General features: G+C 35.9%; 1 protein-coding gene across 12 annotated transcripts in view; it reads left to right on the forward strand.

Moving 5' to 3' along the window:
• Positions 1-3449: 3449 nt before the first annotated feature.
• palld (palladin, cytoskeletal associated protein) overlaps positions 3450-16166 on the forward strand; it is a 149573-nt gene continuing 136856 nt past the window's right edge. For all 12 annotated transcript variants that reach the window (XM_087298199.1, XM_087298201.1, XM_087298207.1 and 9 more), the window contains exons 1-2: positions 3450-3677; positions 6701-7609. In XM_087298199.1, coding sequence (XP_087154325.1) covers positions 6702-7609 — 908 coding nt within the window. In that variant the 5' untranslated portion in view covers positions 3450-3677; position 6701. The remainder of the gene's footprint in view (positions 3678-6700; positions 7610-16166) is intronic.

Raw genomic sequence — 16166 nt, forward strand, 5'->3', positions numbered from 1 at the left:
AATCCCTCAACCACCCGTTTGATTTGGGTTAATCGCAATATTATTGTTATGTTTCGGAGAAGGTTTTTAGAATTACCGGGATTTTCAAGAAAATATTATTGGTAAGAATGCAAAGTTAAGAGCATGTTTGAAGGATTTGTTTTTTGTCAGGCACGTTTGTTCAGTTGATATTTAGAAAATAACCCACTTAAAATACGTTTCTGTAACAATGTTGTTTAACAAACACACACACAATGACACGGTTAATCTTATGCCCTAGAATTATTTGCAGACCATGATAAATATTCAGAATTAAAATTAATTATGATAATTTGAATCAAAAATGTAATTGACAAAAAGACCGTCTGGGGATGACTAGCAGCAAACTTATTATATTATGTTTTACTTTTTATGTTAAACAAACACATTATATAAAGTATTAACTAATGCAGTTTGGTTGTTTTCTGGGTAAACTAGTAGGCTCCATGAACCCTTGAAGAATAAGGTTATTAGGCAAAATGACAGGTGCAAATTGAGGTTAACCCAATTTGCGTTGTGGGATTAATCCTGATTGAGAGAATATGTGGAAAGTCTTACACAAGATTAAAAATGGAGGGGAAAGGTGTTTTGTGTTTGGATTTAGAACCGTTCCTTTATTATAATTTAATATTTTTAAGGTGTTATTATTCTGATGATTATGCTTATAACTTGAGTTTTTGAATGTACAAAAGTCTGTAATTTTTGTTGTCAATGCAGATTGTATATACACAAAATACTTATAAAGCTACGCATTAACAGTAGTATAAAATAAACCAAACATACTTGCAAAATAGTCTGCTTATTGTGCTCAATACTATACTTTTTAATAAAAAAAGAAGTTATTATACTAGATATTTTACATGAATATGCACAATATTATGTTGCTTCTTTAATCAAAATGCAGTAAGGAATTTAGGTAAATGTTGCTGCTTTTTTGTGGTTTTGATTGGTTTTACGTACTTTATTTAACCAAAGAAACAAAAAAAACAAGGTTTTTATGTTATTGCATGTGGGCAGAATATGTGTTTTGTTTTGTTCTAACTATGCCCAACATTATAGTATCATGTTTTCATGAAATCATTTTTTATTAATTTCATTAGGATAATTTTCAGTGCCAAACAGTCCTACTGCATTTCAGAATAATGAGACTGTATCAAATACAAATAAAATCCCTCATTCTGCTCACTGAGACACTGGAATAATTCTCTGAATGAGCCAGTGGTCTGGACGCTTACACTATGACAGACCTTCGAGTGACAGATCTCCTTTCTGTCATTGAGACTCAGCCGTAATCAGTGCATGATTGTTAAGAAACAAGAATAGCTCTTTGCTGTCAGTGTTATGAAGTGAATGTGATAAGTATCCTGAAATAGACAGCTACTGCACCACTCACGGTCAGCATCTGTGCTTCGTCTTAAACACCTCTCTTAAACCAAAGTTAAAGACTAAAACTTCACACACACAGACAAAAATTGTGTATCTAATTCATTTCCAAACCTGTATAAATTTCTTTCATCCTTGAAACACTTAGAAAAATCACAATTAATGTCCTGGTTGCTGTTTTAAAATGGAGCTTATGTTTCATTAACACTATTCACACTTGGCAGGTTTGGTTTTGCCATCTGAATCCTGGGCACCAAACAAACTTTGGTGGACTTTGATTGAACTTTAATCATAGAATGGATCACAAACCTGTACAAACCCAAAACAGGACATGATGTCACAACAGAATGCGAACATACCTGTTCTCTTCTTGCTAAAGTTGCAATGTAAGCTATAAAATATCATTGCATGTTTGCACATACAACAAGCACATTTAACCTAGCATCATTTTGGATGTTCAGTTAGTCCTGTCGAAAAAAATATACATCATATAAGCTGTTTGTATTTGTTTTGCAGCTTTAGACTCAGCCTGTACAGTGGAAACAGCCAACCAGGACCAAAGGTATTTATATTTTTGGTCAGGACTTTTACACTAGCACTCTTTAACACTAGCTTGTTTAACATCTGACTTTGGATTGTTTGATAATGCGCACGCTGTTTCCTGAACTCAAATCAGAGTTCACCCAAAGGTGGTCTGGGATATCATTCGGTGAATTGCAATATGATTCACTTCTGATGTAGTTAATCAAAGAAGTGAGCTGCTATTGATGACATATGAACTGGTCATACTGTGTATCTATGTGTTTACTCTCTCGCATTTCTGGGAAGCCTGATTTTGACATGCTTTTTGACTCAATGCAAAAATCAGCAGATATTTCCAGTCAACGTGTACAACATAAATTTCCATGATAGTCAGCCAGAGAGTGACACACATCCATAGCTAATAACTAATCTTGCTATATTATCAAATATAGAGAGTAAGTGATGGTAATAGTCTAGCAATGCACATAGCTTCTAAGCTTACCTTGTAGCAGGGCATTACAGTTTGTTGTGTCCTCATTCCTATATAAAGTACTCTTTTAATGGCAGGGTGTTTTAATGTGGCTGAGCTATTGATATGAGGTTAAATTAAGGTCTTTGATGATTGATACATGTTGGTTCTAAAAGTATCGTGTCTAAGTCTATAAATGATTTTTTAAATCAGAATATTTAAAATAAAATGGCATAAAAAATGCATAAAAAAGGTAAAATATTAGTGATCAAGCAGACTAGTACGTTTCTTGGACAGATGTTACTACATAAACAGTGTATGCTTAAAGAGACAGTTCACCAAAAACTTTTGTTTTTCTTCTTTCTGCTGTTGAACACAAACTTACTATGGATTTCAATGGCTAGTTTTCAACATTTTTTTATTTTAAGATTTGGAACCTTTGTGGGTGAGCAAATGATGAGGAAATATTTATTTGCCTTTAATAACATGGTTGTTCAAATTTATCTCCAACTTGCTTCAACACACCTGCCAGGAAGTTTATAGTATACCTTGATTAGCTGGTTGTTGAACCCAAAAGAAGATATATTGAAGAATATTGGAAAGCAGCAGCCATTGACTTCCTGAGTATTTTTTGTTTCTACTGTGGATGCCAAAAGCTGCTGGTTTCCAACATTCTTCAGAATAACTTGTTTTGTGTTCAACAGAAAAAAATAAAATTCATTAGAACTCTTTAAGCATGTGTAAATGGTCAACTATCCCTTTAACTAAATGAAATTTGCTGTTATATTTGGTATTTTATCTTTGCTCCAACTTGCTGCCATACGTTTGCACAGTTGTCAGACAGTGATTTGGTGGTTGTTTTGAACCAAACAATAAAGTGTATGTCTGCAAAATACATTTACATGCCATTGTGGATATGAAAATGATGTATGTGTGTCTTTGATGTGGTGTGGGCTGAACATGGATGCTACACACCCCATCTCTCTCCCTCTCTCTCTCTTTCTCTCTCTCTCTCTCGATGTGTAACCTGAGCTAGGGGACAAATTTAGCGGTGCTCAGTAAGCGGTCAGGGCCCGAGACAGATGGGACAGCAGGCCACTCTGCAGCCACTCTAACCGGCTCACCTCAGACCACTCGGCAAAACAAGACAAAAGAAAAACAGGACGGAGAAAAGACCCAAAGCTCCTTGATGTTAGGAGCATCTTCTCTAATTTTCTGGGATAGAAAACATCAGGAAAACTGGAACCTTCCGACTGGGATCAACATTTGCAGAAATTGACTTAAGGTAAACTTTTAGTTTACTTTGTATTGATATACTGTAATTAAAATTAGTAATTGAATTAGAAAATCCCATATAAGTCATTTGGTTCTATTTCTAAAAATTGTATTTATGTTAAAATACTTCTTAGGCTCAGAACAGATCTCAAATGAGAGCTGATGATAATCTGCATTATTTATTTAAATACTCAATTTGCCATTTCATTAAATTTCATCCAGCATTAGTGCATTTACTAACAACTCAGATGAAGTACATTCACCTTGCCTCAGAAATGGAAAATTAAGCATGACAGTCTCGGCTTTGACAATTGTTTGGCTTGTCACATTAATATTCCGCTATCTATAATTCATTGATCCACACTAAAGATGGCAAAATTTCCACATGAATAATATAGAAGCAGCGCGTGTGTGCGTGCTTATATGTAAAAAAAAGGACTCTTGGAGGGGAGGTGGTTGCTGCTGTGAAATGCAGCCCTTGAGGATTAAAAATAACAACAGCTGGCCTTCAGGACGCCATGACGGGGAGAAAGTCACACTGTCACGTCTCTTCATATATACACATGCCCACACACCTTTACATGCAACACCTGGTCTCTTAACATAAACATTGTGTGAACAAAGTGGGCTATAACAAAACCTGCAGAGACAGCATGTCAATTAAAAGGCCATAAATATTAAATACACGTACAAACAAGCGTCTACTGTGGAAATGTAGTTCAAGTAAAGTTAGCAGGAACACATTAACGTGTCTCAGACATGAGCATGGAGTGTTCACACACACTAGCCAGTTCTTCTGCAGAGCTAAGGTGTGTTTTTTCAGAGATGTTGGTTGAAGGGCTTCGCTTTGCTCAGTGTCTCTTATTAATGTTTCACCAATGTGCGGTATGTCCGACCAAACACTTTCCCTGAATTATGGCAGAGGATCCCCCCACAGGTTATTGAGGATGCAATTACTCACTGTCAGATTTAAAGGTGTTTTTTCTGCTCAAATCCACAGTAGGGTCATGAAAAAGATATTTCATTTGTAGATGCTGTAACTCTACTTAAAAGTGGAGTATAAAATATGTTCTACAGGCTTTCTCGTTTTAAGTATAACTGTTGTTTGATATTCTGTCCATTAAGATCCAATTCCTGGTAAAGTGGCAACATACAGTAGGTATATCCTCCATTCTGAAATATATCTCACAATCTGTGCATTTGGTCAGGTTGGATAAAAAAAGAAGTGTGTTGTAAAGGGGTAAAAAATGTTATTATTTTTAAACATGAAATTTAATATTATAGTGTTTTTGTACTATATTCTAGTAAAGTGTATTATACTGTTTACAGTATTTACAACGCTTTGTTAATAAATGCTGCAGCATATTGTTCTATTTACTAAAGTGAACTGATATAGAACTGTAATAAATACTGTAGTTTATTTTAGTTTATACTACAGCAATCTGTGGTTTCATTCATTTATTGTATTTTCGGCTTAGTCCCTTTTTTAATCAGGGGTCACCACAGCAGAATGAACTGCCAACTTATCCAGCATATGTTTTACACAGCGGATGCAACCCAGTACTGGGAAACACTCACACACTTTCATTGACACAGTTATACACTACAGCCCATTTAGTTTATTCAATTCACCTATAGCGCATATCTTTGGACTGTGTGGGAAACCGGAGGAAACCCACGCCAACACAGGGATTACATGCAAACTCCACACAGAAATGCCAACTGACCCAGCCGGGACTTAAATCAGCGACTTTTTTGCTGTGGGGCAACAGTGCTACCCACTGCGCTACTGTGTCGCCCCAATCTTTGGTTTCTTATAGTATAATATGTAGCAGTAGAAACCAAGTACAGTATTAAGCAATTGGTGTATATCACTGAAGTAGTTGTATTACCACAGCAGGTATTACCTCAACACATCAATGTAAGTACTTTACTATAGTATGGTTTAAAAACACTATGGTTATTATAAATGACTACAGTATTTTTTATGTCGATACTTCTTGTTTATATTCACCCTATAGCTTTACTGAGTCTAAACAGATAAACAGGCTTAACCAATGTTAATCAAATAAATGCTTTCTGTTTACATTTAAAAATGAATTGTCTATATGTGATGGCAAAGTTCAATTCTTAGCTGCCATTACTTTTCTAAAGATACGTCTCCTTTAAGTTCTGCTTAATATTACTGTGAACATCAGGACAGTTTTTCCCCAGCATTCATACATTCATACACTATGCCCAATTTAGTTTACCCAGCTCACCTACACAACATGTGTCAAAGTCAGTTCCTGGATGGCCGCAGCTCTGCACAGTTTAGTTCCAACCCTAATTAAACACCCCTGATCAAACTAATTGAGTGCTTTAGGCTTGTTTGGTACCTACAGATAGGTGCGTTGAAGCAGGGCTGTAACTAAACTCTGCAGGGCTTTGACATTGACTTTGACATCCCTGACCTACACCTATTTGGACTGCGGGGGAAACTGGAGCACCTGGAGGAAACCTACACAAACATGAGGCATGCGAAATCCACACAGAAAGACCACTTGGCTCAGCCGGGACTCAAACCAGCAACCTGAGCCACCATGCTGCCCCAATACAAAAAGCGTTTATTTATGTATTTGCTTTATTTGCTTGTTTATTATCCAAACTTGCTATATTATTGAATATGCTTTATTCAATCTATCAGATAATTGAGATAAAATATGTTAAATGCCAGGTGCTTTTCAGAAGTCACTGGAAAAGCAGGTATAGATTAACGTGGGGACAGTGACGAGTAGATGACAGATGAGTGAATAAAAGAGATAAAGGGAGCATGAGTGTTAAATGGCACTCATGCCTTGTTGGGCCTTGTGACGAGCCTTTGTTAATGCCAGACAGCTGTGCTAAAATCATGCCAGCTTGAGTCATCATACGACAAATGTCTATGATCCATGTCTTGTTTGATGGTGTTTACACTAGTGTGTGTGCATGAGTGATCGTAACACAGAAAGAGGCAACATTTTTTACATTTTTTTGTGTATTTATGTATTGCAGAATGCAGGACGGGAGCTGGAATGACACACTCCCCCTCTCTCTGCTGATGAATGAGGCTTGTCCTTCAGGGGGCGTGTCCTTGGAGGGAGATGGGGGCGCGGTTTCTGGGGTATCTCTGGATGGCGAGGTTTACATGGACACAATGGCTGAGCTGGAGAGCGGGGATGGGGACTTTCCAGAACTTTCTGCTTTCCTGAGCCAGGATGAGATCAACCTCAGTCTGGATCTGGCTCGAGAGGCCATGAGCGACGTAGATGATCCAAATGACCCAAAACCCCCTGTTCCCACAGAACATCTACCCCTATACTCAGAAACCAAAGACCATGCTCTCCCAGATTCAGCATCTCACTCAGTTGATGCCACATCTGGTAAAGTCGCGTCCAGTCAGAGCAGGCAAAACCACCTTTGCGCTGCTTCTGAATCACCTGAAAAGTTTGTCTGCCAAAAATCCATTGCACCAGTATATAAGCAGGACCGGCCCCGGCTGATCCACGGAGGTCTGGAGCTCAATGAACGAGCCGCATCGGCTACCGAGTTTTGCAGCCGAGCTGCTACTTTCATTGAGGAGCTCTCATCCATCTTTAAAGGGTCCGCACGTGTGGATCCGCAAGGTGATGAAGACTCCTCCTCGCCCGACAGTGGCTATTTGTCTCCAAAGAGTCACCGGCTGGCCATGCAGCAGGCTCAGCCACCTTCATCCTCCTCCTCTTCCTCTGAGCCCCAGCAGGAAGGTGTTCTGCAGAGCCAGGCTGATGTTGGGTCAGGTGAGCTTCAGGGTGGAGAGGTTAGTCTGGATGGTCCCGTGGCTCCTCCACGCTTCACCCAGAAACTGAAGAGCCAGGAAGTGGCAGAGGGAAGCCCTATACGGCTGGAGTGCCGGGTGACTGGGAACCCTCTTCCTCTAGTCAGGTATGATAACCATGGTTTATGCTACTTGTGTGATGCTATCCCTCAGCAGTGGATTGTCCTGTGTTTTGAACATACATGAATATGTGGAATATCATTTATTGAAGCATTTTCTCATTAAAGGGTTAATTCACCCAAAAAATGAAATTATGATGTTAATAACTCACCCTCCTGTAGTTTCAAAATCCAAACCCCTAAGGGAATTGAAACTACATTAGCTCGCAAAATTTTAAAATCCCTGGTTGCCCTCAGGTAGGCACTCTTCAGGTTTTGGTAGCTCTAATATAAATTTAAGTCGCTCAAATAGAAAATATATTATGTATTAAATTTAAACAAAAACATACATTTATGAAATATTTGTTCAGTTTATGCTGCTATAGACATGTTAAAGTGATTTTAAATATAACACATATGATTACTAAATTTTAAACTTAGCTCAGGCTGTTTCTGTATTTAAATCTTTGTGTCAGTGCGATCTCTGTGTGAGTGACAAGTGTTTGTGTGCTTCAGTGCCACGGATTGATTGAAACATGCATTAATTAAGAGATAATTATATTGTGGCTTTTCTCAAGTAAAAAAGTGGATTTATTGTGAAAAAGTGGATTTATTGCTGCCGTATACATAAATATTCAATTTTTGAGTGAATGTAAAGGCATTGAAATATATACTTTACTTCCACTAGCCCTTCAGACAGGTGGGGATTCATTTTGGTAGCCCGACTGGAAATAGCAAAGCCACAGAACGTGGGGTGATAAATTAATAACATAACTTTCATCTTTGGGTAAACTTCCATTTTCTGTCTTTTTTAGTTTTAAGCTTAAAAAAACTATTTGAAAATTGTGGAAGAAGACAAAGATACAAGATTGTGTGCTTGCTTCTTTCAAGATGCATACATCTTTCGCAAAACTATCCTAACGTATTTTAATTCAAAAATAAAAGAACTGTGTTTTATGGGGACCAAAGACCCCAAAACTGTTTATTAGTAAACACATCTGTGTCGCAAAACACACATAAAGAACCCTGGGAGCAAATGTTGCCTTCGGAATACTAAAGTCTGAAGGGCTGTTTTAAAGTGGCCGTTTTGTACACTTTGGTTTGGAATGACACTTTAGTATGGTGGCCATGATTGTTCTCACTCCTAAGTGCAATTTGGAGGTGGATTTGCACTGTTTGTAATGCATTACTGATTTGTTGTCACAGTTCTGTGATTTGTGGTAATGTCTCTGCAGATTCTTGGGCTGTAAAGTTTTTCATTAGTATTTCTGCTATTAGATTATTAAAAAACAAGCTGAGATGCCAGTTGAAGGTTTAAACATTCATCAGAAATCAACCTTGACAGCAGGTCTGTCTTTAAAAGGCAATTTAAAAATAATTCTTCTATTGCCAAAAAATAAGATTTTTGCTTTATTGTGCTGCTCTGTTGAGTGAGTCTTCAGTGATGATGGAAATGTGTATTCTGACTCAGAAGGCTAATTTATGGTCATGTATGCTTTTAAAGTGTTTTTAGAATACTTGTTTGCAGTTTAATTGTGTGTACTTCAAAGTTTTGTGAAGTCACGATGACATTAATTAAACAGGCAAGCACTACTACAATAATAAATACACACAAGGTGTAAACGAGAACTTCATTTTTTGGTTTATTCATTAAACTTATGAACAAGAGAATAAACTGTGCTGTTTACTGTGTGAGTGAGATCACATTTTGGGCTAGCGACACTGTTTGGTCATTTACTTTTGCTATTATGCTTTAAGAATTTAATATATTTCCTCACAGTACTGGAAAGTTAACAAACAAACACATGCTATTTTTAGTGATAGCGTTGCAGGCCTTGCTGGTATGACGCCAAAGCCAAAGTCAGTCCTGCTACAAACAACTGACTCCTCAGCGCTAGGGAATCTCCTTACGGTTAACTTACTGGAGAGTCTGTAGAGTTTCTGCTGCTTATTGTTATAATTGTGGCGGTTGACGTAGTTTCATTCACATGTTGAAAAGCTAAATTGATAATAACACTACTTGTATAACCTTATCAAAGACTTTTTTCTCTGTAAATAACCTTAGATATCATCTTAAATCAGATCTGTAATTTAGTTCCTCAGTTTGGGTGTCACAAGTACCAAAATTCAGCATTATTGAGACCTGAACGCTGAACAAAATCATATCATTAATTCATCAAATGTTTATATATGTGTACAGATGCTTCAGAGTTATTTTTGATGGTGCAACTGCCACTTGAGAGGGATGTTGTGTGGGCAAAGTGTCCAATGAGATGCTATGTGGAAATTAGTGCTGGCAAACAGATTCCAAAGTGTGTGTGTGTGTGTGTGTGTGTGTGTGTGTGGTCCCATTGCCCACCTTAAGAATCATGTTGGTACAGCTGCTGTTGAAGTGTGGATGTTTACTTGAATGTTGACTCTTTCTGTCCTGTTGTTGTAGATCTCAGTGTGTCTTAAGAAGCAGCAATGAGGTTTGTGAACTCCTGCTTGTTACTTTCCAGCTCTATTGTTAATCTGCAAGCCCTATCCCCCTCATTAAATTTAAATCTGTAACACAACTCCTTCCCTGAGTGGTTTTAAAAGGTCATTTTCCTCAGAGCTATAATCCTCCACTCCACTGATAAGCCTGAGGAAATATTCTTAGAGCAAGCGGTCCCTATCAGTCAGATGGTTTCTCGAGATCTGTTGGTGTTACTGACATGTAAGGCTGTTATTGTTGTGTGTCCAATTCCAGTGGATAATCAGCAGTGGAAATCAATTGACACAAGCCTTGTGGAGAGAGAACAGCAGCTGATTGGCATTCATATATACATATTTATATTGGGATGTTTATGTATAAAAACAAGGGCTGCACAATATATTGTTTATTGATTTCGCAATGTACAGATCTGCAATAGTCACATCGCAGGATGTCATGCAATTTCAAGTGAAATTTAGCCATTTGGGCACAAGAAATTATACATTTTGCCACTTTTACAAAGATTAATTGTGCTTATTTTATACAATGAAGACTGTAGAAAGTATTATTTTACATTTGATTGAATTTCTGTACCTCAATACTGTTTGACTCCACTGAAAACCGTAAAAGGCTGTGATTTAATATATTTTATTTTGTGCATGTATGTATATATATATATATATTGATTAATTTTATTAATTTTCCTTCGGCTTAGTCCCTTATTTATCAGGGTCGCCACAGCAGAATGAACCGACAACTTATCCAGCAAATGTTTTGAGCAGCGGATGCACCCATACACTCACATACACTACGGACAATTTCGTTTATTCAGTTTACTTATAGCGCATATCTTTGGACTGTGGGGGAAAGCGGAGCACCTAGAGGAAACCCATGCCAACATGGGGAGAACATACAAACCGCGACTCCAGCTGGGACTCGAACTAGTGACCTTCTTGCTGAGAGGCCACAGTGCTAACCACTGAGCCACCGTGCCGCCTAAATAGTCATTATGTGAATTTACTATATTTTATACTGGATTTTTAAAAATATTGTGCTTCCCTAATATAAAAATCAGTTTTTATTTTCATGTTTATTTATCCGATATAGTTATTGTATATTGGCATGTACATTTGACATTTCGCTTTCCATAAAAACTGCCATATTAACATCGATTAAACTGTGCATGTCTTTACATTTTATATATACAATATGTTCAAAACTGCAGCCTTAACAACAGTCAAACACTGTTTGTCGATTGTCATTATCATATTTTTCCCATTTTTGGCTATTTTTTTTCTACTTTTGAGAAGTTTGTGTTTACAGGTTGGGAAGTCACAATGTACAATGTACTTTGCATAGTATTTTCACACTGCCTCTAAATAGAAACACAGTCTAAATATAAAATAAAGAGATTTCATGCTACTGCATTCTGTTTTATTTATAGGTGCCATATCTTGTTATTGAAACTGAAATATTATATTCATTAAATAATATCATTGTGAGGTAAATAATAACTAAACCTCACAAAATTTCAAAGCATAGTATAAGCTAGAGTTTGATATAAAGCACTATGAAATATAAATGTAAGAGTAGCCTAAATCATTTAAATTATGTCCGATTTACAAAATGCAACAGTATATGCCTAAACAATTGCACAAGGGCAAAATACGTTTTCAAGCGGGAAAAATATAAAAGTCTAATATAGTTTTATCTTTTTCCTCTTTGGATTAGATTAGAATATGTACTGGAAATTAAATCCATTATTTATTTTTAGCCTGGGAATAAAGTAATAACTATCAGAAAAAGAATTATCTGACGACATATTAGAATAGTCTATTTAAGAATCAGAGTGCAAAAAACAAAATATTGATACATTTATTATCACTATACTACAAACCACTCTTACATAAATATATCAGTTACACAGAATGTAATGAACAATGAGAGTAACAATGAAACATAATTTAAAACATTTTATTTTTCCATTTTCACGCACGTTATTTGAAAGATTAAAGTATGCAGTGTTTTTGCATGTAATATGCTTTCCATGTACAGTCGAAGTCCGAATTATTAGCCCCCCTGAATTACTAGACCGCTTGTTTATTTTTTCCCCCAATTTCTGTTTAATGGAGAGAAGATTTTTTCTACACATTTCTAAACATAATAGTTTTAATAACTCAATTCTAATAATTTATTTTATCTTTGTCATGATGAGAATAAATAATATTTGACTAGATTTTTTTCAAGACACTTCTATAATTACCCTAACCTGCCTAGTTAACCTAATTAACCTAGTTTAAATGTCACTTTAAGCTAGCTTAAAGTGACATTTAAACTAGGTTAATTAGGTTAACTAGGCAGGTTAGGGTAATTAGGCAAGTTATTGTATAACGGTGGTTTGTTCTGTAGTCTATTGAGAAAAAATATATTAAAGGGGCTAATAATTTTGTCCCTAAAATGGTGTTTAAAAAATTAAAAACAAGTTTTATTCTAGCCGAAATAAAACAAATAAGACTTTCTCTAGAAGAAAAAATATAACAGACATACTGTGAAAATTTGCTCTGTTAAACTTCATTTGGGAAATATTTAAAAAAGAAGAAATAAATTCGAAGGGGGCTAATAATTCTGACTTCAACTGTATATTAAAACAGATTTGTACATTTAATTTGATGCAGACATCAAAATGAGACCTCATCATAGACCTAAAATAATCGCTGAGAGGTTCATTCTAACTTGTTTCAAATGATTCAATGCAAAAGATTTAGTTTCTTGACTAGGTTTACAATGCATTTTCACAGTATTATTGAGCCGTTTTTAGGGGCACTGTCAGTGCGGAAAGCTGTTAATTTGGTCCTCATTATGCATTGTTGACATGTAACATGAAGTCTTTCTGGTGAACAGCATGCTGTACCTCACCAGCTTGACCAGTTCTAACCAGAATAAACCAGTTTGGATCAGGATGGAAATATTTCAGCCTGCCCTTACAATTTGTTTTCACAGAAGTGAACAGAAAATAGCAACTTAAAGAGATATTTCACCCCAAACAATTCTAATAATTTACTTGCATTTAAGTGCTTCTAAACTTTTATGAGTTGTGTTCTTCTGTTGAACACAAAGGAAGATATTCTGAAGAATGTTGAAGAAAAACCAGTCATGGATGTTCATGATTGGGACAGAAAAAACAAAACATGCAAGTTAGTCTTTTTTCTCTTCCTTTAAGTTGAACAGAACACTCAAAACATGATGAGCATTTGATGATTGTTCAAACTACTAATCTAAAATGAGCTTAAACAACATAATTCTTGAGATTGTTTTTGGGACAGCTTAATTGATTTATGTTTAATTTACTTAAATTTGTTAAGTTGACTCAACCGATTTGTGTTGGGACAACATGAATGAATTGTGTAGAACCCTGCCCTTTAAAAGTGAAGAAAGTAACTCATTAAAATGTAGAACTTTTCTGAGGGTGAACTATCCTTTTAACTCAGTATAAAAGTTAGCCCAGCACACGCTGCTTTCCACCCCAGCAACAGCAGGTTTATCATTGAGCTTTAGAGGGGCAACAGTAAAAGGGGATTTCTGCCCACATGGGATTGCATAATGAAAGGGAACAGAAACACACTTGGACTCCATGGATGTGGTGGTTGCACACTGGAAATGCAAAGCCTCATCCTTCTCTGTCTGCCACTGCAACCGGGCCTCGTCCCATCAATATAAATAGTCCTTCAACCGGCATGGAGGAGCCAGGCTCAGGAATGCTATCCATGCCATGACTTGACACTTTCCACACGGATTTACTTTCTCCACCTTTCTGCACCTTCTTAGGAAATATGTAGATGTGAGGAAAGAGAGAGAGAGAGAGGGAGAGAGCAAAGAGAATTGCTCTAAAGGGAGATACAATATGTGTGACCTGCTGTTAATTGGAGATGGACTGACGGTGGGATTCTTAGCCTCTAGATGGGAGTGTTGCATCTCAGGTTTGAGTCAGATTGTGCAAGAGCAGTTTAATTTACAGAAACTCGCACCTCAGAGAGAGACGAGGTATTTATACTGTAGTGATTACATGCAGGTGTTACATTACCCTGTGTTATATTTATTGAGACATGCTTCTTGTAGTTTGCATGGACAGGCCAAAGGTAAATAAGTAGCTTGATGCTTTCTACAGTAGAAGGGAGAAGAAATCAGTTTGAAAATACAAACATCTCAGCTTACATGCAGTATAAACTAGAAGTAACAAATCTTTTTTTTTTTGTATTCCTTTTTTATTTCGGTCCACTTTTGTTTTGTTTATCATAGTTTTAGTTATTTTAGCTGTTTTGATGTTGTTTTGACATTGTTCAATATTGGATAATTTGTTTTCTCCTTATCAGTACTGTTGTATCGTTTTCCAGTAATAATACTGAAATAGCTTTGAAATAAATATCAGTTGAGTTGATAAACTGAAACATCCATATTTTTAGGGTTTTTTTATCCTTTCCTTACTGGAAACTCAAAAAAGCTTTGTTTCTTTGTCAAGAAGAAGGAGAAGAAATCTGTTTTAAAATTTCAGCTCACATGCAATATAAACAAGAAGTAACAAATTTGATTTTTTTTAGTACTCTGTCCACTTTTGTTTTGTGGGTTTAGTTTATCATAGTTTTGTATCAGTTTAGTTTAGCTTTTGATGTTGTTCTGACATTGTTCAGTTTTAGAAAGAAAAAAAACATTTATTGACAAAAATCTTTCTTCTAATTAGTATTTCTGTGTGGTTTTCCAGTAATACTACTTAAAGAGCTTTAAAATGAATATTAGTTTACTTGATAAACTGAAAAACATCATTTTTTAGGGATCTTCTATTCTTTCTTTACTGGACACCCAATTTCAAATTATTTTTATAAGGAATTTACACTACCGGTCAAAAGTTTGGGGTCAGTTTTTAAAATTTTTACATTTTTTTGAAGAAAATGATTCTGTGTATCAAGACGGCATTTATTAAATGTAAAAACAATTGTTCACAATTGTTAAATATTATAAAAATTTTAAATAACTTCTTTCTTAATGTTTGTAGTTTCAAATAAAAATATTACTCCAGAGTCATTATTACTTTCGAGCCTGGTCGCTGGTTCGAGCCTCCGCTGGGTCAGTTGGCATTTATGTGTGGAGTTTGCTTGTACTCCCCATGTTTGCGTGGGTTTCCTCCGCGTGCTCCAGTTTCCCCCACAAGTTCAAAGACATGCACTATAGGTGAATAAGGTAAGCTAAATTAACCGTAGTGTATGTTAATGAGAGTGTATGGATATTTCCCAGTGTTGGGTTGCAGTTGGTGGTTCATTCCACTGTGGCGACCCCAAATTAATAAAGGGAGTGGGCTGAAAAGAAACAATTATTATTAGAGTGACTCTGAAGACTGGAGTAATGAGGCTGAAAATTCATCATTAAAATCCCTGAAGTAAATTATTAAATTATAAACTTTTTTATAACTGTTTTGAACACTTATTTTATAGTGCAATAACATTTCATAATTTTACAATTTGTACTGTATTTTTGATGAAAAAATGCAGCCTTGTTGAGCAGCAGAAGCTTATTTTAAAACATTTAAAAATCCCCAAACTTTTGACAAGTAGTGTATATTCTAATGCATGCAAAATAGCTTTTTCTTAATTACTATTGTGCAACTAAATTAGGCAGTGATTAACAATATTTTTACTGTCAATTAGCAGTTGAAAAAGCTATTTAGTGTCTTAATTTTATCTCTCTAAAAAAATATTTACACACATTGTGCAAACCTTTAAATTGTGACAGAATAAACTCTGTATGTCTCTAGTTTTCATGATCTTTAATGGAAGACAGTCAAAGTTCTAAAGTATCCATTGCAGGTAATGTAGGAATCAGCCAGATGCTATTGTTCATTTGAAGAACATGTGACAACAAATTAGTCTAAATGCACATTCAGTCTACACTACAGTATACTGTAGATTGTCTAACACAAACCAGATTAATAAATAAAGAGTTTAGTAAAGAAAAAGATTCCACATACTATGTCATGTTAGTGATACTGCTGGATGGACATCAAATTTCATGGGTGTTATTTATTCATAACTTGTTGATCGTCTAGTGATTTCTGGCACA

Source organism: Danio rerio, chromosome 20 (assembly GCF_052040795.2).
Source record: "Danio rerio strain M-AB ecotype USA chromosome 20, GRCz13ab, whole genome shotgun sequence".
In the NCBI taxonomy this organism is placed as follows: domain Eukaryota; kingdom Metazoa; phylum Chordata; class Actinopteri; order Cypriniformes; family Danionidae; genus Danio; species Danio rerio.